Source organism: Periplaneta americana, chromosome 9 (assembly GCF_040183065.1).
Source record: "Periplaneta americana isolate PAMFEO1 chromosome 9, P.americana_PAMFEO1_priV1, whole genome shotgun sequence".
Lineage (NCBI taxonomy): Eukaryota > Metazoa > Arthropoda > Insecta > Blattodea > Blattidae > Periplaneta > Periplaneta americana.
In genome coordinates, this window is record NC_091125.1 from 112670603 (window position 1) to 112696180 (window position 25578).

The window sequence follows — 25578 nt, forward strand, 5'->3', positions numbered from 1 at the left end:
CAAAATAAAACAAAACACAAACACACTACAATAAACAATAGAAAATTACACGAAGGCCAATACCTGCAGGATTGCTGACATATTATTCAGATCTCAAATTCAATTGGTTATTAAAAACTTCAAGACTTATTAAAAATAATTCACAAGTCTGATTCTGCGGTGTGTAATTTTCTGAGTATAGCTGTATATTGGATATTAAAATCTAGTGTGGTGATATTTCGTTAATCTTCTTACAAACCATGACGAAGATGACACTTCATTAGCCTATACATTCGTTTTGCGCATTTCATAACAATTTTATTATTTACATGTCACGCGTGGTATTCACATTCATAGTATATTTCCATGAACTACCACCAAAATATATTAAATTAATGAAAATATGTATTATACAGTCTACTGCTGTGGAGTAATGGTTAGCACGCCTGGCCATGAAACGAGCGGGTCCGGGTTCAAATTCTGGTTCGGACAAGTTACCTTATTGAGGTTTTTTTCCGCGGTTTTCCCTCAACCTAGTAAGAGCAAATGCTGGGTAACTTTCGGCGTTTGACCCTGGACTCATTTCGCTGTCATTATTACCTTCATCTCATTCAGACGCTACATAACCACAGCAGTTGAAAAGCGTCGTAAATAACCAATAAATAAATAAATAAATAAATAAATAAATAAATAAATAAATAAATAAATAAATAAATAAATAAATAAATAAATAAATAGTAAATTTTATTATACCCTGAAATAAGAGGAAATCTTGCTTAATGAATTGCACACGAAAGGCATTCTTTACGCCCTCAAAAGTAAGATATCTGATTTTATTAATAAATTGTGCGCTTTAGACAGATGTAACTTATTTTTATTGGTTATTTTACGATGCTGTTTAAATTATTTTGATTATACAAGGTGTAAGGGACATAAGTGCCATTATTTTAACTGATGATTATTCATGTTATAAGGAAGAAAAAATGTCCATACAATTCTTTTCTAATCGCAACGTTTTGCAACGTTGCTGGATAGGGAAAGTGGGTTTATAAGTACAGGGGCATCATTTTATTTTTACGCACATTTTTAATATTAACCCGGCTATACCTTTGGATCAACGATTGTGAACCGGAAACACTGTTTGCTAGCTCCTTCCACGACTTGAGTTCGTTGATTCTGGCGTAAAATACAAAAAAATCACTTTACTAGGTATAGGAGAGAAGAAAAGTAGTCCATCCATTTATGTAAACTAGGAGATATCGTAATTTTGAATTTGATAATTTTCATTAGGTTTTTGTTTAATCAAAATACAGTACAATATTAACAATGAGTGTTTTTACCCACGAATTGAGCTTTCCATTCGGACGTGTTCATTATGCAGTGTATATTATACTGTCTACAGCACATTAGCGTACAATATAGAGAATGAAGTTAAATTGAAAAATAATCATAATATGGATACTTAAACACATTTTTGAAAATGGTGGCCGTTCATTTCGATACAGGCTTTAGTTCTACTGTGCATATTATCGCACTATAGACTACTGTACGTAATTCCAATTACCAGGTTCGTACTTCGTATCAGTAACTCATGTTGAAATAATTCTGTACCTACTCTATAAAATAGACCTTACGTACTGTAAATTCAATCTTCACTCTTGCTCGATACGAAAAGATAAAATTACTCAGACATGCTAATTACTGTCCGTCCACGTGGTTACGTCGCAGCGTCGTAGAAAGGGAGAAAATCACGTGACAGTTAAATACTTAAGAGGCCCTTTCATTTAAGTTATTTTAAACAATTGTATGGATATAATATTACGTAGACGTCCAATTCATAACAGAAATTAATGTTCTCAAAAAAGAGCTAAGACAGCCCAACCACTAGCATTTACAGAGAGGCGAATAGAAGCAGGTGGGGGAAAACGGGATGCGACGTACTCAAATGGAAAATAATGCAATATTGAAAGCTCTTTGGTCACTGGAAAACGCGGACATATTTTTGGAACGTGCTGTTTACTATGACCGTAAGGCTACTATGACTGTATATGCGGTCTTGGATCTGTATGGAAGACGATTGAACTTCATTAGTAGAAGGGGTGGGAGTGAAGTACATTAAAAAAACTCAGGTACAATAAAAATTGAAGTAAAAATAAAATGATATCCCTGTACATAGTACAGCTCAAGCGGGTACAGACATCCCGGTAAATAGCCTATGCTCTGTTCTAATGCAGGAGCGGACCATGATAATGCTGTTGTTTACATAAAAACGGGCAGCAAATACAAACTTTCAATCTCATTAATAGAACATGATGGTAAATTTACATTTTATGTAACAATATTGAACCTTTTTTATTTTATGTCTAAAAAATAAACAATAATGGTTTTCTGCACAAAATCACACGAACTTTTTTCTAATGCAAAATTTTAATCTCTCCCGCTTCCGTAAAGCAGTATCATTTTTAAACAAATTTCTGGTTTGTGATTTTCGAAACTGGCTAAGAGGTTCCTAGTTTCTAAAAATCGTTGAGAAACTGCTAGAAAAGTTCGCCGATTAGGTAACCTTCCTTGAGGAAAACGTTGATGGTACATCCTTCTTGCCGCACTTAAATTACGACGACATTCTCCGTAAATTAATAACATATGATATTTCTAAACTGTGACTGACGTTGTAAGCTGTTTATGGAATACCCTGTACTGAACTGTCATCCTCTCGGCAGTAGAGATATGGACAGGGAGCTTGAACTCAGCTGACTCGTACTTACGCCTGCTGAACACGTTTCCACGTCTCTCACGCCAGAATATTAACAAATTTAAGCATGCATTTTTATTTAATTTTACGAAAACGTACTAGAACACGCAAATATTTATTTAAACTAATATTAACTCTTTGCTAGATATACCCTCGGATGTAATTGTTTTCGTAATTTTAGTAACGATATAACAGTATAACGCGAATAAAATAAGAAAAATATTTTTTCTGGGAAAACTACCAAGTTTTGACCTTATGTTGTATGGACATTTTTTGATCCTGTAAATCGTTCTCGACGACTGTGCAAATGACGGCACTTATACCCCTTACACCCTGTATAGCATCCGAATGAGATGAAAGTAATAATTCCAGCGAAATGAGTCCAGGGTCCAACGCCGATGTAACTTATTAATTTTACATATATTTACATGAAACAGGAATATGTATATTGTAATCACTTAATGCATATATTTTATCTTTCCACGCTGACTTGTATGAAACGGACGCGGCAGTGTACAGCGCAGCTGCGCACATACGCGAGAGTGAAAATATAAAATGTACTGTATTATTTTCTATTTACGAAAAACGGTTTTTCAAATGATAACACATACACATAGTAAAAAAATGGAGGTGTAAAAACAAATCCTAAATAGGCCTATATACTTTGTTGTGTTAAATAAGCAGCAGTATTATGTAAGCAGAGCGTTGAAAGGAAAATTTTTAAACTACTACTTCTGTGGACATTCGCCTACGTGAAACGAAATTAAGAACTAGAGAGTGATTTTAATTTAAGAGCGACTTTGCTATCACCTGCTTATCACGTGGTTTTTCGTAACAATTCTCCTGTCCCAAAAGGAGTGCAACTTGGAAAAGAACAAGTCAAAAGTAGAAATCATTACGTGGAAATTTCTCTTACGATGTAAGCTAATTTAACCTGTTAATAGAGCTATACAGAATGTTCCAAAATTTGCTCACATGGCATACAACGTGTGAATCTTGGATTAAAATGTAGACGAAGATATTAATGACAATATTATTTCGTCCGCAGAATTTTCAATTGCACATTGTGGCAACACTATGTTATTCCTGTGATCATAGCTCAAGCCATATGTACGCTGCTTTAAAACTGACAGGCAAACAGTCTGATGGGGACAGATAAAGTTATTTTTTTCTTCCAACATGTTAACAATATCAAAACAAGTACTTATACAAATTTTGGCCAATCGAACGCAATTACAAGGGCTGTAAGAATAAATTTCCCTGGGATCGTTTGCAGAAAGAAAACAAATTTCATGGAAAGATTTACTGGAACAGATATAGCAATTGTTGAAATATTTTTCAACATATTCCCTACCGAAATTGAGACACTTGTCATACCGTGGGATCAACTTACATAGCCCTGTGTCGTGGAAGTCTGCCGCCTGGGATAGAAATAATTTCTGTGTTATATTACGTTCGTTCACAACTTTGTAATTAATTATTTGTTATCCATTACTTAGTATTTATTGCTTGTTAGTAGCCTACCGTAGTGTATTTTTTACTGGTATTTATCACTGTAACTAAGACAATCTATGTTGTGCAGTGTTGCCCAATTGTATTATTAAAAATTCTCCTGACGAAATTCTGACACTAATATTTTCGTCTCCTTTTCCATTCAGGGTTCTCACAATGTATTCCATGTATGTGAATTTCGGGACATTCTGTATCATAATTTAATTTACCTGACTTCTACATTTCATTTGGAGTGATTTACCATTCTGTGCTGATTTCACATAGTCAATAATTAATGTTTTTATTGAAATATATTTATCAGCATTATTCTCTAACAGCACGTCGATAATAAATATGAACTAAATTCGTCTGATAGTTCAGGAAAATTCGCTGTAAACAGAGAAACAACATTTAAAAAATAGATTTCTCGATATTAGAGGTACCGCAAAAGTTGTCTATTGTGAAAATGTTGAAATATATAAGCTATATTTTACATCACAATATTCTTTATTTATACTTAATATAACAATAAAGCGAAAATGACTAAATACATCGGCACAAATTGTGAATTTATAGGAGCTTGTGGTTGTTTCCTCTGAAGATAGAATTCTGAGTGAAATTCTTGAGACAATGACAAACTGCATACGGTATGCATGTATGCATGCATACACATATGAATAGTCTATACAGAGTGGACCGTAGGGAATATCATTAATTACATAAGGTTATTCTTTGAGATATTTCAAACAAAAAAGTTTCATACAATTTCGTTCGTTTTTGCTTCCTTATCGAGATAAAAATTGTTTTACATTAAACATTTCATAGCGTGTTTTGGGAAAGCTATTAACTGAATTTCCAATATGCTCAGTCAATTTAAGAGAGCAGAATATTATGATAAATTATTGAAATAATTTTATTTTTGTCCTTTAAATATGCAGAAATTTGATCCGAACAAATGTAATTTTTCGTTCTGCGAAGTAATTTTGGCCAATCTTCGATAACGCTGTAGGTTAGTAGGTTAGTTGAGGGGATTATTTTGTGTATTGCGGGAGGATACCAAAGTTTCACCGGAATTTTAAAATGTCACATTTATTCGAATCAAATTTGTGCACATTTAAAGGACAAAACTAAAATTATTTCCATCATTTATTATCATAATACACTGCTCTCTTAAACTGACTGAGCATATTGGGAATTAAATTAATAGCTTTTCCAAAACACGCTATGAAATGTTTTATATAAAACAATTTTTTTTTCTCGAGAAAGAAACAAAAACGAGCAAAATTGTATTAAACTTTTTTTGTTTGAAATGTCTCAAAGAATAACCCCTTGAAATTAATGGCATTACTTACGGTTAACTCTGTATGTATATATATAAATAATCAAGATATAATGGAAACATTTTGTGCAGCGAATGCGAGATGAAGATGATACAGATTACAAGATGAAGGAGTGAGACGTAAGACTAAAGGATGCCCACTTCTCTGGAGAGAGAGTTTTCTTTGGTCCAGGAACAGATTCTGATGACCTAATATCGTTTACAAAAGAAAACTATGATTTCTCGGTTGTATCGTCTTGTTTTTCACATAAACCATGACATCTCCATTGTTTTCACTGCACTTTACCCCCAAGACCCGTGCAGACAGCGTATTTGAAGTGCAGTAATACGAGATGCTCTTGCGTTTGGCATGAACTTTGTAGCAATGGATATGAATTTAAGAAAAAAAGATGTAGAAGCACTAAAAATTCTCAGCTACTTAAACGCTTTTGAGCAAGATTGTGCAAGCTCTTCATTCACAATTAACCTGTTTTGAAATAACCAGCATCCATATGGCAAATATATTAACAAAAGAATGAAATCATTCATAGAATCGAAAAGTAAAGAATGAAAAATGACTACTACTGTAAAAGAAATATTGAAGCAATAATGTTGGCAAACCTGTTAATAAAAGTGTTACCTGTGTGAAGAGTTTATTGTAGCCTTGCTGGCTGTATTGGTGGCTGGTGTAGCCAATCATGTTACGACATGCTCCCGGCTCCCGCTTCTGCACCATGTATTCGGCCGTTTTTAAACTGTCTTTAACACTAGCTCCTAATAAAAGAAAGAATAGTAGTAGTGAATGCAGGATGGGATTGTGAAGGAGCTGTTCGCAGAAAGGCCTGTTACTGTTGATATCATCATCGTAGCGTTTTAGCAATATGGATGCCAGTTTCACAATAGTTTGTATGATGGTGGTCCAGGGAATCTCAGATAACATTGAGATTAAAATCCATTATCATCTGACTTCACTACAACGTTCTTCACTGTCTTCAACTGATTATGATTTGTGTATCAGCTGTGTCTGATATTTTAAAGCACACTTTCACTGTATTTAGGTGTTCCGAAATTTTGTTTAACTTCACCGATGTTCTGGGAGACGGTTTTCTAATATTTGAACTGTTCCAGCTTCACGACACTGCCTGCTCAGGAATTAGAGTTCCCACACTCCGCTATCTGAACAGATTACACGCTCGAATCACTTTGTTTACCAGCCAGTACGTCACGTCGATCTACTGACCTGTCTGCACAATCGGCGTGGCTCACGAGTACCTATATAACCTATACAAATAACATCGAAGCACGAATAACAATGAAAACATATATACAAAATTTCAAATTGGCTTAGATGTTTCCGTACATGTGAGTATATTCTTCTTCACTACGTGCCCCGAATGTCTCGTAGCTCTGTGATGCGGGATCCTCCTTTCTGTCAGTAGTTGTTTCTCTTACTTGAATGTACCAGTTTCTGTCGCTACTACTGCTGCCCATGATGATTCCAAGTGCGCATGCGTCATTATCGATTGAAAACTTAACAGGCAAACCTCGTCCATTTTACTTGCCCTGGTGGGGGTGGTTGTATGCATGTGTCTGTTTTTCTAAGAGAATAAAATAAAAGGGGTGAATAATAGGCGGAGACGTTTCTAAATGATAATTGCAAACACAAACCATGTAGTAGAACAATGACAGAGTCTGACAAGAGAAATTGTTTCCTGAACTGTGGTTATTTAAACTATCGACTTCAGTTGCCACGTGTTTAAAAGAAAATTACTGACATTATATGGACGCTCCTATTCCAATTTTACATGCAAATGTTTCTATTCTTCTGCAGTTTTTTTTTATTTTCTTTATAATACAATACACGGAAATTTAACTTGAAGCAAGTAAGGAGATAGGTTTGGAAGTAAATCCCGAAAACACAAGGTATATGATTATGTCTCATGACGAGAATATTGTACGAAATGGAAATATAAAAATTGGAAATATATCTTTTAAAGAGGTGGAAAAATTCAAATTCAAGAAGCTTTTATCATCCAATCTGCTGTCAAATAATCTGAAAGTTAGAATTTATAAAACAGTTATATTACCGGTTGTGCTTTATGGTTGTGAAACTCACTTTGAGAGAGGAACATAGGTTAAGGGTCTTTGAGAATAAGGCGCTTAGGAAAATATTTGGGACTAAGAGGGATGAAGTTACAGGAGAATGGAGAAAGTTACACAACACAGAACTGCACGCATTGTATTCTTCACCTGACATAATTAGGAACATTAAATCCAGACGTTTGAGATGGGCAGGGCATGTAGCACGTATGGGCGAATCCAGAAATGCATCCAGTGTTAGTTGGGAGGCTGGAGGGAAAAATACCTCTGGGGAGGCCGAGACGTAGATGGGTAGATAATATTGAAATGGATTTGAGGGAGGTGGGATATGAGGATAGAGACTGGATTAATCTTGCTCAGGCTAGGGACCAATGGCGGACTTATGTGAGGGCGGGAATGAGCCTCCGGGTTCCTTAAAAGTCAGTAAGTAAGTAAGTTATAATACAAAGTGATATTATGCCTAATTCTTACAGAGCAGGGGCGGCGCTAGAGAAAAAGGATTTTGGGTGAGCTAGTGACAATCCAAAGTTAACCACACAAGCCCATAAATTTTGAAACTAAAGTTATAACTCGTCTGAAAAAACTTCCAACCAATTTAAGCATTAATTTAATTATTATATTTAGCTCACAACTTTGCTTAGCAAGTGCTCGAAACTTCTTTCATCGCGGAACGTAAGCTGACAATTCCCATATTATAATTTTTCCAATGCCCATTAAATTTTATTTCACATTCTGTATTTTAGTTTCACGGCTAGTTTTTTTACGAGTACGCTTACAGTCCAATAACTTATCAAATATCATTACATAACTAATTCACATTATAATAATTAACTTTTCTACCTTTTATGGCATCTTCAGTGGTTAGTAATGTGGTAATATGCAATTAATTTGTTAATGAAATATTTTAAAATTTTATTTCCCATTGTGTAACAATATTTTTAATTACCTTGTATTACGACCTGAAGATGTCATAAAAGACGAAGGCATTCCTCATTATAATGACAATGAAAATTATGTAATGATATTTGATAACTTATCTGGACTGTAAAAAATAAACACATAAGTGTAAATAAAATTATACATAGTAACTTATCGGAAAAACGACGAAAATGTATATTAAAAGATATTCATGTCTACTTGATAGACAAATGAAAAAAGAATTGTACGTAATTCATACCAAATAAAATAGTAAATGAGTGATGCGACAGTCCATATAGGGCCAAGCCCGACCGACCAGCCGACTACTGGTCTCACGGCCATATCCCTCAGCAGAGATGATCATCCAACTGGTAGGGAGTATCATGCGGTCAACATGATAATCCCCCCCCCCTCCCACCAGCCGTTATAGCTTGTTCGCGGAACAAGATTTAGCTACTCATTATAGCTTTCCAAATTGATCGGACACCGAATTCATTTACTGGCTGAAATTTCTCGTATCGCTAATACATGTTGCGTTAAACCATGCGGTAACGGAGCAATACAATCAGTATTAGTATTTAAAATAATTACAAACATTTCTTTGATTTTAATAATTTAGGTACCAGTACAATGGATTCCATTAATGCCGTCTTGTTCTTTAGTCATACTGACAATGAAACTTCATCTTTTTCTCCCACACCTCACCTACCTCCTTCCGTGCACGTGCGGCTTGACTCGCCTGTTTTGTATATTCCGGTTTTCAGTGGTGTTCATGCCAGTAACTACACAATTGGAACTACACTACCTACCAAAACGTAATTGGGCACTGTTTTTGCCACTTTAGAACCTCGTGGAACCACCTCTTGTTGCTATAACAGCAGCCACCCTGTCAGGCATGCTCTCCACTAGTTTGTGTAGAATATCCACTGGAATGCGTCGCCATTCCTCTTGCAACATGGCACTCAGTTGGATAATGGAAGTTGGCCGCATCTCCCGAGACCTAAATCGCCGGTCTAATTCGTCTCAATGGTGCTCAATGGGATTGAGATCAGGACTCTGTGCAGGCCAATCCAACCTGTGAACATTATTGTCTGCATACCACTGCATAGTAACCGTGGAAACATAGAGCCAACTTCCATTGTCCAACTGAGTGCCATGTTGCAAGAGGAATGGCGACGCATTCCAGTGGATATTCTACACAAACTAGTGGAGAGCATGCCTGACAGGGTGGCTGCTGTTATAGCAATAAGAGGTGGTACCACGAGGTTCTAAAGGGACAAAAACAGTGCCCAATTACTTTTTGGTAGATAGTGTAGTTTGCGATGTATGTCAACACTTCAGACGTGCAGCGATACGCCACTGCTCATAGGAATGGCTATCTGTGTGTCTGTTGTATACATATTACCCGACAAATAAAACTTTCGACGCGGAAAATACGTGCAACAACAACGCTGTAATGTCATCGTATCGTAACATAAACAGACATCTGGTCGACTGCAGCGCCCTGACCTACAAGGTCAAATTGGAAGTTCGTTTTTTTTAGTAGGTTATTTTACGACGCTTTATCGACATCTAAGGTTATTTAGCGTCTGAATGAGATGAAGGTGATAATGCCGGTGAAATGAGTCCGGGGTCCAGCACCGAAAGTTACTCAGCATTTGCTCATATTGGGTTGAGGGAAAACCCGGAAAAAACCTCAACCAAGTAACTTGCCCCGACCGGGAATCGAACCCGGGCCACCTGGTTTCGCGGCCAGACGCGCTGACCGTTACTCCACAGGTGTGGACTGGAAGTTCGTCTTGCCAGGTAATACTTATTAGCATATAAGTATAGACTGTAAACATAACTTCAAAATTTGACGGCATTAATGAAACTGACTGCATATATAGGCCTATTACTAATTCTAGGGCGCGACAACCAATAGAGATCCAAGACCGACCAGCAGACTGTTTACTGCCTGGGCAGAGGTGAACGATAATCCTTACCATTACGGCAGTATCTTGTGGTCAACGCGATGATTACCGCAACCCTTATAGCTAGTGTGCAGAACCGAATTTCGCTACCTTAGCTCCCCAAAATTCATCACTATGCTGGGTGGTCACCGGTCCCATACAGTAGCCAGTTTCATGAGAAAATTTCTTTCCCATGAGAACTCGGACCGGCGTGCATTCCATAACGCGAGTTCAGGTATGATCCCTTAGACCAGCGTTGTCAGACACAGCCTAAACAGAGCGGAGCGCTCCACTATAACTCGTTGCGAGCTCCGGTGCTTCCACAGACATAAGCAAGTTCACGCTCCGACTGGACGTCTCTAGCACCACAACCGGTTTCGGAGCTTACAACTCTGACACTACTGCCTTAGACAGACCACGACGGTACAATGTGGGACAATCATATGTCTGTACTTCCGTGTAGATTTCAATAGTATTTGGCACAAGAAGAGATATTTCCCACACTAAGTTCTTCCAATTCAAACTTCCCCAAATTTAAAAATGCTGGATACCGCTACTGTATCCGACCTATAAACCAACATGTATCTTTCAGGTTTACACTTCAATATTTGACTACCAGACTCTTCACTTTAGTACTGGGATTAATTAATTCATTCATTCATAGTGTTCTACCCAAGGGCAGGTCTTTCACAGCAAACCCAGCTTTCTCCAGTCTTTCCTATTTTCTGCTTTTCTCTTTTGTCTCCTCATATGATCCACATATCGTCTATCATCTGATATCTTCTTCTGCCCCGAATTCTTCTCCCGTTCACCATTCTTCTCAGTGCATTCTTCAGTAGGCAGTTTCTTCTCAGCCAGTGACCTAGCCAATTTCTTTTCTCTTTCTGATCTGATCCAACATAACTTCATTGCTTCATTCTTTAGTACTGGGATTATTCCTTTTTTTAATCACGTTTCTGTACTTCCGAGAATGCATAAAGATATTGAATCAATGGTAAGAAAAGCAACAAGAAAATTGTAGTAGGCAATCAGTTATGGAGAAAACAGGTGAGAGGAAGAACTTCAATAACTCTATAACACGATCTCTTCGATATTTCACTCCTATAGCGTAGTTTCATCATTGTAAGAAATCGGGTCCGAACCACATAGTTGAGTAGAGATATCCTGGACAAGATCAAGGGATGAAAGCATTATTCAAGGTTTTATATTTTCTCTTAAATATTACAAATTCCATTACACATCAACCCTCCCATGTTTCATATTTAAAAAAAAATATGTCGCATGGAATTTCGAATGTGATCTTCAGTGATACGAGATGTAGATGACCAGCCACATATTATAACTTTTACTAACATGGGTGGGTGCCTGTCAGGAATTCCAGGGCGAGAACTGATTTCTCTATCTTGGGTTGGTCTTCCAATCTGGTGACTGCTAGAAATCCACTCATACAAGTCCAATAGGTCCTGTCAATGGTCTAAATGCATCCTCCAACGTAGCTTTGGCTTACTTTTCGACGGCCAGACCTGGGATGGATCCATGCACTTACACTTAGATTGGTCCAATGTGATGATTGTTCAAGTCCGACGGTGGTTTGAGTGTCATTCGTGACTCCAATCCTGACATATGGACCATCCAGGCTCAGTCCTGACAGAACCAGTTTCCATCCCAAAATAGAACCTAATAAACCTTAAGGTTCGGAGCCTAAGCTCTTGAACACAATATCAGCTTCAGGAAACCGTATCAGCTTCACCCCAGCCTATTGTTAACTATCGAGATGATAAATGAAATGAAGGGAATCTGAAGCATAACATACATTTAGAATTTACAGTTCCACTTACACAAATACCTACAGAAATTAATTACACGTTAAACAAATATACATTTTAAAATAATTTTCCTAACAACATTTTTTAATTTACGGACAGTGACATTTTTTAAACTTGGATATTTTCTATTATTTTGTTATACAGACTTGGATTTAATTAATTAATTAATTAATTTATTTATTTATTTATTTATTTTCTAATAATTGTAATATAAAATATAATATATACAGAAAAACTTTTAGCTCGCCCCTGAAAGAGTAGAATTCGTGCTCAGGGGCGGATTTCTGAATTGAAATTAAGAAGTATATAATACAATTTGTCTTATATCTGCTACGCAATAAGAATATATAAATATAAATTTACAATTTTTCAATTTTTATAAAATCCATATATAACTTTTTAAATTTAATACTAGAACTATTAAAATTGAAAGATTAGGATATTTAAATATAAATTTGTTATATATTCTTGGGCCTAAATTACTACTATGACTAAATACGTAGCAGTGTTGCATTTTGGTTCAAACAATCTTAAAGAATTCATACTTTTTGTTTCATAACTATGAGAATACAATTCAAAATTATTTAGATTTTTATGTATGAATTTTATTAATACAATATGATAAATTTGTCTTATGTTAAGAACATTAAAGTCTAAAAACAATTTTTGGGATGGGAAATCAATAAGTTTATGAAGAAAACTAGGCATCGTGATTAAGAGCCGTGCTTATGAAATGCTTTGATTCCTCCAGTGGCATTAAGTCGGACCTTTTATTTCGGTATTTATAATGACTATTTCATTTATAAGGCGTCATTCCATTTTCAACCAATGAAGTGTAATGAAATTTTGAATTCCAGCCAATGACAGTCATACATCTCGATAATTTCTGCAGTTCGATTTATCACTATCAATTTTATCTCATGATCGCATCGCTCGTGGATTTATCGGGAAATCTCAGACCTCTTGTGACATTACTATAGATAAAATTTGAATTTATTACGATATTTATGTATAAAATTTAATAAATCATTATAATAAATTTGTTTAATTTTAAAAATATTGAAACCATAAGAAGTTCCAATGCATAATCAAGAGATATTTTGACGAGTCACCATTTTTTTTATAGTTTATCTGATTTGATTTATGTAAACAAAATATGGCAAAATTACTATTATTGTTATTGTTATTGTTACCACTACGATTATTACTATTATTACTATTATTATTATTATTATTATTACTATTATATACATAATTCAAAGTCTTTTAATTATTTGAAAATACATAAGCAAGGGTGGGAAACTCGTATTGTAAACAGAGCAGTCAGCATGACTATCTACGATCAACAGCAACTGTAGCGGGAGAAGCTAAGCTCTCTGAGAGTGACTAATTCCCGTCCCTATGCATAAGGATTGAAAAAATGTAGCCATATAAAAAGTATGCTATTTAATAAAATGTAACTATAATAAAATTGTATACGAAAGAGTGAACATCCACAAACTCGTTTTTAGAATAATGTTTCTGGCTGGGATAAGCAATATAACACACTCGTATGAGTGTGGAGAGAATGTTAATTTTTTCTTTCAGTTTGGGGATGAACTCACCTCACCTGTCCTACAAATAGATCTTCATTTGATGTATAGCCATAGACTATGTTATAGGGCGTGGTCCTGTACTACTTGTTTAAATAACGTCAAACATTATTTTCCAGTGAAAGAGTGAGTACCTACAGTATCTCGGTTGCATGTTTAGCACGTGCGTTTAGAAAGCTATAATTTCTGATCTAATGAACTAAGTGTATGGCGAGCAGGAAAACTGACCGCATACATGTCAGCCACACTTTGCGTTACACAAGAGAAACGAGTTCGCTGAAAACATTGATGTACGTATATAATGTATGCTATCAAAACGTACATCTACGGAGCAAAACTTGAGACGGTGACATGGTTTTGGAAACTGTGCCGCGAACGAGAACGCTTCCAATGTTTCACAACTCTTTGCTCCTTCTACATTTAAAGTAAAATGAGACATGTTTAATTTATTTAATTTATTTAACTAGCTAGCTAGCGAGTACAAATTAAAATTATAAAACAAAAATGTTTCTAGCCACTACCGTAAGAGACAGTCTCGTGTACGGTGTGGTAAATACGTTTAGATACTTTTGTTAGATTACTTTTAACGATTCTGCGTAAACTCCGCTGTTATTTAGCACTGATGGACTTGAGATGAACCAAGAAAATTCAGAATGGGATTCTGCTAAAATGATTCTCTTAAAGCGGTGACCTAATTTTAAGTAGGCACTTATTTGGGACAAAGATATCCTATACCATTTCTGTCATAGGCCTATTCTACTTGCAATTGTTCCTTAGCAACCCGCAGCAAATTATTGGTAAAATAAATGAAGTTTGAATACCATCGTATATTATGTAATATTACATTCAAGATATTACTAATGGCTTTAACAGTAAATACTGCATTCATTTTCTTGTAATGGCTACGATATTTAATTAGCCCTTGGGAGCCATGAGTCCTTTAAAGTGGCCAGCTAGTATTACGGTTATACTACTAAGATTTATTTCAAATCATCCGTCCTCAAGTGAGGTTGACCACTGGGATCCGGAATTAACAAACATAAAAGATAAAGGGAAATGAAACGAGCAAAATAATGATTCGATTTGTACATCAAAACATAAATTTACGTGTTAACATATAGATGATAGTGTAGAATTTGAAGAGAGGCCTTCAGAATTTCCATTACAATCTTCTGAACCTCATAAAAGGGAATTTGAAAGGATTTAAGGATATTACATGTAAATTTTGGTAAACAACCCCTCGCTTCAAACAGTAAGCCTGTAATATCCCAGTTGTAAAGCGAAATGCCATATTTTTTGGTAAAAACGTAATACGGCGAACGCTAAGCTCCGCCCACGACCCCTTTCCACTTTTCCCCTACAAGCTCACCACACACTCTACGTGATAGGCTAGTGTTGTGTCGAATGCACATTTCATGTGGCTGGGGATAACTTCCCCTACTGGCGTTCGCCGTATTACGTTTTCGCCCATATTTTTCACTGAGGTATGGAAGACAAGGTACATATTTAGCTCGCTTGTCATCATTTATCTGCAGTGCTTGATTTGTGTCTCGTTCAAAGCAAATTGTAGGGTCTAAGACCATCGCTTTCTGGGTTCTTCTATTGATGGCAATTATATCGACTCTTCTATGAGAATCATCTTCAGACACACAATGAATCTCCTCATGTACTTCCCATCCTCTGTTGTTTAGCAGGCTGGCAATTGCTGTACGGGCACGATGGTGTCTGTTGTTAAGCAGTAGCTCTCCCTTCTTACACAACCCCAGTACGTGGCCAAGTGTTTCAGTCTCGCTGCAACCGGGATGGCGACAACGGGTAGCACTGAAAGTTCTGCCAGGGACAGATCTCACTGCGGTGACGTTGCAAGACATCTTGATAGCATTGATGTATTTCGAGGACGAAAGACACTTTTTAGAGGAGATCCAGGAGTTGGCTTTAGGGCATTCTTCAAATGTACAAACACCTTTGCCTTTATGTGGGAGCTGGCACCATGATTGGAATGATTGTTTTCTGAGAATTTCTCTGAGATGTTTTCCTTTAGTTTGAGGAGTGACGCTGTTTGGAGCAATCTTCAGGCGCGTGAGAGACGCTTTCTTCTCCTCTTCTAGATTTCTCATGTGATGTAGATGTGCATCATTCACGTGTTCCAGTCGCCTACAGATGTTATAGTGTTGAATACTGGCTTCCCATTCAGCTCTCAGAATTCCAAGACCTCTTACGTTCTTCGATGCATACACCATGGCATGTTATAAATTGTATGTTATATATAAAATACGTTAATATTCTTTAAGGACATTGTACTTGATTAAAACAATATTTTTTCTGTAATTTAAAAAAAAAAAGAGCAAAATCATTTTAACTGCAGTCCCTGATAGATGCCGACTGAAATTTAGGTCACCGCTTTAAGAGAATCATTTTAGCATAATCGTACAATAAAGAACTTGAGGTTTTAATTAAATATCGTAGCCATTACAATAAAATGAAGGCAGTATTTACTGTTAAAGCCATTAATAATATCTTGAATGTAATATTACATAATACACGATGGTATTAAAACTTCATTTATTTTATCAATAATTTTCTGCGGGTTGCTAAGGAACAATTGTGAGTAGAGTAGGTCTGTTACAGAAATGTTATAAAGCATATTTTTGTCCCTGAATAGGTGTCTATTTAAAATTAACTTAATAATTCGTATGTCAATTTGTTTTGAAAACTACCTATAAATTCATAAAAGAAAATTGTCGTTGTAATGACTTTCTTTTTATAAAGAAGTATATTACGAAATGTTAATAAGTTTTACATTTAAGTAATTCCGAGCAGAATCAGAGAGCTTGGAATAATGTTTTCATCTCTGAGTTTAGATTAATGATCTCGTCATGCGAATTCGCAGGTTAGGTAGCACAAAAGATGATCTTTATGAAGACATTTTTCAGTAAGCGCAGACATCCGATAATGTGAGGAAAGATTAATGAAGGCTGCTGGTGCCATCAAAAGAGAACTCCATCCCACGGAACTACACAATACATAGTTCGTCTAGTCATAAAGCTCTGTCCTCTGTGCCTTAACTTTGCAGAGAAGTAATGATAGGTCTATGTAATGTTAAATATTAAATTTCATTGATATTATTATTATTATTATTTTTATTATTATTATTAATCATAAAAAATTAAGAATTTGTAGATGCAAATCCTATTCAAATTCGAGATGATATTAAATTATGAAGTATTTCAGCATTCCCTCTGCGTCCAATACCTCACTGATTTTTACCTAGGTAGGTGGATACTGACGGTAAAATAATAGGAGACAAAGTTCGTTCATTATTTCTACATGCTGTTTTCACATTAGGCTAAACGGGAATCCATTGTCTCATACATATTATTTAGCACTCTTAAATCGTCGCAAACTTCATTACCTCAATTTTATTTTCACTCATATTTTTTTAAAGCCGATAACGGTCTTAAAATTCCATTTTCGGTGTCTACATCCTTAGTTTTATTAATTTGTATCGTTTAGAATTAAAACCAACTTCCAAATTTTAATGTTGTGTTTGATGCAGAGTTGTGTAATGCAAAAATTGCTTTCTGATGAAATTTTACGAAAGTGTCATTTCCACAAGTCTATGTTTAACTTTTAAATCAAGAATATGCTAAATACATACGAGAACTTTAGTAATCCTGTTAATCATATTCTATGGCCTCCTATATTAAAAAGAATTACATTACCTCATCTTATCTCTAATCGTCATAGTTTCTATTTGTATTCACATAATAGAAATTAACGTTTAATGATGATGATGATGATGATGATGATGATGATGAGAACAATGAAATCATAGACAAATAACAAAGAATAACCTGCAACTCAATATATGCTTTCGACAGGCTATTGAACCAATGTTATTCCAAGTCAATTTTTATTTTAGTAGGTTATTTTACGACGCTTTATCAACATCTTAAGTTATTTAGCGTCTGAATGAGATGAAGGTGATAATGCCGGTGAAATGAGTCCGGGGCCCAACACCCAAAATTACCCAACATTTGCTCATATTGGGTTGAGAGAAAACCCCGGAAAAAACCTCAACCAGGTAACTTGCCCCGACCGGGCCACCTGGTTTCGTGGCTAGATGCGCTAACCGTTAGTCCACAGGTGTGGACTTTCAAGTCAAATGCCAAAAATGGGAACTAGGCTTACATATCTTAGTACACATCCCGATATGGCGGTGCAACAGTTACTCTATAAACTCTTTCTAACTATTATTATTATTATTATTATTATTATTATTATTATTACTATTCGTTGGAATACCTCATGGAAGATGAAGAGACACTTTCACTGAAGAAGAAACATGCCACAAGGCCTAAACCTTGATGATGATGATGATGATGATGATGATGATGATGATGATGGATTATTATTATTATTATTATTATTATTATTATTATTATTATTACTATTACTATTCGTTGGAATACCTCATGGAAGATGAAAAGACACTTTCACTGAAGAAGAAACATGCCACAAGGCCTAAACCTTGATGATGATGGATTATTATTATTATTATTATTATTATTATTATTATTATTATTATTATTATTATCATTATTATATTCGCAGGTATGATGATATATACGCTCTGTGATTGTAAAGAATAAAGTAAGACGTAAAGTGCAGTATTTCGCCTATACGACTGAACGCTTGGACGCATAGTAGACTACACATCTCACGGTAATATATTATCTTGAACGCCGGATGACGTGTGTGGACGTTAGAATTAAAGAAGAGGCCCTCTACACACTAACTGAAAAAACCGATAACATACCTCATCTAATAAAATTGGTGTTATAGTTAGAATGTAGATATCAGTGTAACGCATGAGCAATAGGATGGACCACCCTCTTCCAATCTGAATGTCGTTGTAATTCAAGATATATCGCGAGTAGTATACATCCTTTCTTTACGGAAAATAGAGACACAAATAAGCTTTCTATCGATGAGTTTCAAAGTGTGTAGCCGGGATAGACATTATTGGTACAATTTCTGTAGTAAATGATGATGATAATGACAGCAAAATCTCACAAAATGTTATGATAACTGGTCTCGTATCGTTTCCACCACAGGTATAAAGACACATTGCTTATGTTAACGACTCTCACAAATGATACAGGGTATTGTGAGTCAATGAAGAGATGAGCAATTGTTAACTCATATTGGCGAAATAAAGGCAAAAAAATAATAGCCTAGTAGAAAATCTGTACAACATTAGAAATCTCACAGTATGTGATAGGGATCAGATCTGAACTGATGTTTCACAACAATGAGTACTGTTTTGCATTATGTCTTGACTGAGGGACCATCTATGAATCATTGTAACACGCACAAAACATGTAAAATCTAATTCGTATGTTTCTTGATTTCACAAATGTATTAATTTTAAGCACATTCAAATTCAGAAGAAGCTTTCGTGACATACAAAAATCAGGTCACATGGATTCACATAAGGAATATACTGCAATATGTAAAAATAGATGTTTCAATTCTTCAGATAAATTTATAATTTGTTTCACTGAGAGATTAAATATCTGGCAATGCTACTGCAATTTTTCATGGAGCTTTTGGGATTGTTCCATAATATTCTACGGCGCGCGCGTCCTATTTGAGAGAAAAATTGTGAGATACAAAGTTCCATTACTTTCGCCAGCAGGCTGGTTGTTCTCTTGTGATAAACTGTACACACAAAAAATACCCGCAGTATTCCAAGGATATCCGACATTTATTAAGAATGAGAATAACACAAGTAGCTATAGGCGTAATAACTCACATTTCGTAAAAATAAAATAAGCTTATATTCATTCATTCAAGACATACACCGTGTACATAAAATAATGTAACAAAATAATATCAGAATATCTAATAACATGATCCGAATAATTATTATTGAAATATGGTTATTATAAGATGTTAACAAAAGTTGGGAGATGTTATTCATTGGCAATAGTCATTGTTGGTTGAGCCATAATATGTCACTTTTTTCCGTATGTCACATTTTTTCTGAAAATGGCGAATTTAGAACAGAAAGCCCGGTGTATAGAATGGCTAATTCAGACTAATTTAACAACTTAGGTTCAAAGAAATTGTAGGAGTGTTTACAATACTCGCCAATCATAAACCTTCTGGACTTGATATTCGGCTATGGTATGAGAAACTTATGCAAACTGGTAGCATAGGAAAGGCAAAATGTACAGGAAGACTGAGTGTACTTCAAACTCAAGTTGTAGCAATACATGAAGCTTTCCAACAAAGTCTATTCGTCGTGCTTAACGAGAATTACAAATTCCACAATCAACTATCCACAAAGTCCTTCGGAAGCGTTTTAAGCTCTTTCCTTACAAACTTCAAATTGTGCAGGATATTACAGAACATAAGGTAAGAAGAATGAATTTTGCCGTGAATATGTTGTATAGAACAGATGAAGATAATTTCTTGCAAAGAGTGCTTTTTCCTCATTAAGCGATATTTGTCGGGACGCGTAAATCGTCATAATGTTTGGATATGAGGATCTGAGCCTCCTCATATAGTGAGGAAACATAAGAGAGATAGTCTTAAAGTTAATATGTGGTTCGCACTTATGCGTGATCGAATAATCGGATCATTTTTTTTTTTTCACAAAGAAAACTATTACATTTGGCGTGTACCTAAATATGTTACAAGAATTTTTACTACCTCAAATTGCGCTAATACCATATATCTTGTCCCCGCACTGATCTCTCCAAGTGAGACACTTCCTTGACGATTCTTTTCCTGGACGGTAGATCGACTGAGATGGTCCAATCCCTTGGCCTCCGAGGTCGCCAGATTTAACACTACTAGATTTCTTTATGTTGGGCTAGGTAAAAGAAAACGTCTATAGAATACTTGTAGCGAATCTCCAGGTCTTACGTGTAAGAATAAGAGATGTAATTTTTACGATCACACCAGTTACGAATAAAAGTAACGCAATTATAATATTTCACACTTTTAAAAAATGTATTAATTCAAGACAGGTAATGAAATATAGAATATTTTTAAATATTTAGTTTGCTTTTAAATAAATGTATTCAACAGTGATATAAGTAATATAAATAATAATAGGAGTGCTAGCAGAAAAATTATGCCTATTCTTGTATACAAAATTACCAAACTAACTCTAAATCGGAAAAGAACAAAAAAATGTAATCAATTTTATTCTTCATTTGAAGAAAACAGTATTACGTAAATGATAAAGTACCATTATTATTATTATTATTATTATTATTATTATTATTATTATTATTATTACCATTATTATTACTATTACTATTCATTATCATCATATGATAGCACAACTTCTATGTTGATATTACGTAATGAATAAACAATGTATAATAAAAATTAAGTCTCAAGTGCATTACGTAAGACTGTTGTGACATGCAGCTTTCGCATACATTTAACGAGTCTTAAAACATGTATACATTTAACGGCGGAGATGGAGCGGAGCCAGACGACATCGGAGTGTTTATTAATGTATTTGTCAATGACCAGTGTTTAAAACTTGAACAGTGACTTAAAGAGTTAACAAAGAAGCAATAGTGTAACGTTTCGTTTTTCAGTAACATCCTTTACCCGCATTTGCACGTGAGAATTAAAATACCGGACAATAGGGTATTTTATGATCCCATATCTTTAAATCCTAAATTTAATAATCAGAGCTAGGAAGTTGGTATCAAAACTGTTAAGTTGTGTGAGCTTGGACTATATCTCCATGAAAAGTAATAGCGCATCTCTCAGTGTCAAAGAACCAGAACGACAAACATGTACAGCCGGGTGGTACTCCTTTTATGTTCAGAAAAAATAAAAACAATATTTGTGGTCTGAAAATATTCGTGCTACGTCACAAGACGTTCGCAGAGCAATTCCGAAATATAAGTATATCTTACTATCATCAGGTGAACAACTACTTTGTGAATCTAATAGTTTATATCGTATGTGGCACATAATATTAAACCCATAATCGTTTTCAAGAAATTTTTTCATTTCTATTGTAATGACAGCTAGGAAGTTCGTATCGTAATTCTGATGTTGAATTGGACTGTAACGCAACCGAATGCATAGCAGAACGAAAAATAATCCGGGAAAAATTAAACGTGTTGCACACTCCTGTTGTTTTCATAATTATTTAATAACAGATGAGTTTACTTTTTTGGACTCCTGCATAATATTAACATTACGTAAATAATACAATAATAACAGAATAGTTCACTTTGTTCAAAACTTAAAATATTAATATAAATTAACAATATACTTCAAACTATTCACGACTCTACACGTCAATCTTTCCGACTTTGAACAATCTATATACACAGTGTTGTATGTGAAGTTTTTCCCAACAGTACTATACGTTGTTATATTTCCTACCTATATCAAAATTGGTATCCTAAAATTTGCGACCTAAAACTGTCTAAAATATTCTCTATAGTGTATTCAGAAGTTGGAAAATTTTTGCTATATTTCTTTGCCTTAAAAATTCAAGAGCTAGTGTAGATCAGCGGTCATCAGCACCCTCGGGCTAGCGTCTCTTACCCGCGGATAAGACTTTGGCTGTTGGCGGGTATGCTTTCTACCTCTCCGTTCTGCACCAGCGTGCATATTTCAATCCACTGCTTACCTGTTACCCATTTCAGTGAGTGCTGACGACCACTGCTGTAGATGTTTCTTTCATTGATAACTTCATGGTTTCCAAACTTTATTGAGATAAATTAAAAAATCCACTCCAAATTCAATGCATTCATAGCCATCCGAACACATTCAAATTCTTAAGCACCATATTACAATTTGAAGTACAAATCTACATAAAGACCCGAAACAGCCAGCAAAAAGATCCCGTTAGGAGCAATATAAAGGCAAAATCTAAATATCAATGTAGTATTGCTCACTTAGGTCAATTATACTTACAAAAAAAATCCAAATTTGATTTCATTGAAAGAGCCCCACATTTAAATGGAAAAAACAAAAATTATTTCATTTTACAGAATCCAAAATTTCAACGGCTGCTGGTATGAAACATGGCTTCAACTATGGCTGAAAATTTACAACAAATTAATTTCTCAGTATCCCGTTTAGACAACTTAAGTATGATTAAATTTAAACTGAAAATTAAGGAAATTATTAAGGAACTTAACATATGATTAGATAATTAATTGCTAAATATTAATCTTATATCATACATGTGAATATTGGTTATAAACGTTTTCAATTGTGATGTTTCTTTATCATATGGGCTCTTGTTTTTGTAATCTGTGCTATTTTTTTTTGTTGCTTATATTGTTTATTTTGTCTTCTTATTTCTGCTTATGTACAGTGCGGTTTTGAACTCCCGACCACGAGCGTTAGCTCATACGGATGTAAATTCTTTAATTTATATTTCCGTTTCATGTATATAATAGTTTTTATGTATCTTTATTTCTATTACATTTAGTAGATATTTGTGTGGTTTTCTTATTGTAATAATTGTAATTGTAATAAATTTATCTTTAAATTTAAAATAAAAGATATGTAAGTGGACGCATTGTATTCTTCACCTGACATAATTAGGAACATTAAATCCAGACGTTTGAGATGGGCAGGGCATGTAGCACGTATGGGCGAATACAGAAATGCATATAGAGTGTTAGTTGGGAGGCCGGAGGGAAAAAGACCTTTAGGAAGGCCGAGACGTAGATGGGAAGATAATATTAAAATGGATTTGAGGGAGGTGGGATATGGTGATAGAGAATGGATTAATCTTGCTAAGGATAGGGACCAATGACGGGCTTATGTGAGGGCGGCAATGAACCTCCGGGTTCCTTAAAAGCTAGTAAGTAAGTAAGTAAGTAAGTAAGTAAGTAAGTAAGTAAGTAAGTAAGTAAGTAAGATATGTAAGTGGAAAAAGAAAAAAGAAACAATGAGAATATTACAAAGGACATAGCCCAAATTTTAATGTTGTGCTGTCAATCAGATTTTGGATATTATGACTAAACATTTCATGTGAGTCACCAATCATTTTAACCACACCTAAGCATTGCACATAGTCAGTCCTCAGTCTAGTAAAGTGGAGAGGAAAATGTTATGGTGTTGTGATGCTATGAAAGTTGGTGTTCATGTTAACAAAATCTCTGTGATGCAGTTTACACAGTCATAGTGCGGGAGCTTACATAAAGTTTTTACATGACAGTGCCGGAGTTTACCGTTCGTGATGTGATTGCCTAGCATTCACTTTACAGTTGGGGAAAACCTCGGACAACACAAATAAAGTAAACAGCTCAAGCGGTAATCGAACCCATGCCTGATCACAGCTCCGAATCAGCAGGCAAACGCGCTACCGCCTGAGTTACGTCGGTGGCTTATGGATTATTATTATTATTATTATTATTATTATTATTATTATTATTATTATTATTGAAACCATAATGATGAGTACATCATATTCAAAATCACTCCATGCAACATTACTTTCACTCCCAGACTCATGATATCTTCAATACTCATACTTAACTGGTTGTGAGCAAAGTATATTATTGTAAGTAGATGGGCCTAAGTTTCTTTATCCGTATTAGCATAGTCTAGTATATACAGTCACGAAGCTTGAGTTGTGAGGGTGCTATGAACAATAGACTGTGCCGGTACTATTTCGCATTGTCTGCATTGAGGCTTATATTAGCGATCCTAGTGGTTAGCAACTATCTATGGATGCATATTTACTACGTATTGTGGTTAGCAACTATCTATGGATGCATATTTACTACGTATTGAGCTTCGTAACTGTATATACTAGACTGTGGTATTAGTATGACTGACTACTTGAAACAGTAAGGACAAAGAATGCGCAATTTCGAATCTCATTATAACAGTAATAAATGCCCCGACGTTTTACATTAGGAAATATCAACAATTAAAAAATTCTGTAATCCTTGCTGGAATTGATGTAATCTTATACGAAAGGCTTAACAGTCCATACGAAAGCCTGTGGTATACTGCAGATATGAAAAGGAAGTCTGATGTAAGTAAAGTGGAACGGGAAATAATTATGATAAATTTTTCATCCAACTTTTCGCATGACACCCAGAGGGAAAAGTCACATGACGCACGCTAAGCCGGGTTTTATTATTACTATTTTGTTGTGTCTCCACATTTCGTGATCATAAACAGCATGTAGTGTCTAGTTACAGCACGCGCCACTGCGGAGCGGCTGTCGCATGAGTTGAAATTATTAAAAGTACCATTACCAAAGTTGATAATCTATTTAAATGAAAGCAGGACACAAACTTTTAAATTTTCTTGCTACCCACTTACAATACTATAAATAGAACAACGATAACTTCGCGCTAATATACTGGGTGTTCAGTTCAAAGTGTGTCACGGCTCGCTGTATACCGTCATGTGGCTAGTCGATGAGCCTAGAGAATTCAATCTTCCTACACTTCCGCAGAGGTGTATTACTTATGTGTCAGAGAAGTTGCCTAGCAAGTACGGCGTTCATTCAGAAGAGTTCTTACCGATACGTACGGTAACGCCGGTAGTGACAGGAATGTGAACTGTTTGGAAACCTGTACTGAGGTGAGTTTTTTTCTTACTGTGGGGGTATGTGGAAAGAGTTAAG

The 25578-nt window shown here is 35.2% G+C and overlaps 1 protein-coding gene across 10 annotated transcripts in view; it reads right to left on the reverse strand.

Annotated features, from left to right (window-relative positions):
• Positions 1-25578, reverse strand: part of Ca-beta (Calcium channel protein beta subunit) — an 828959-nt gene that overhangs the window by 218310 nt on the left and 585071 nt on the right. For 3 of the 10 annotated variants that reach the window (XR_011333981.1, XM_069835636.1, XM_069835642.1), the window contains exon 1: positions 6181-7007. The exons of 3 other annotated variants lie outside the window; for them this stretch is intronic. Coding sequence is in view for 4 of the 7 variants with exons in the window: in XM_069835636.1 (XP_069691737.1) it covers positions 6181-6480 (300 nt within the window). In the remaining 3 variants the exon portion in view is untranslated. Of the gene's footprint in view, positions 1-6180; positions 7010-25578 lie in introns of those variants that run through there. 4 more of the 10 variants (XR_011333980.1, XM_069835635.1, XM_069835643.1 and 1 more) reach the window with 2 other exon arrangements.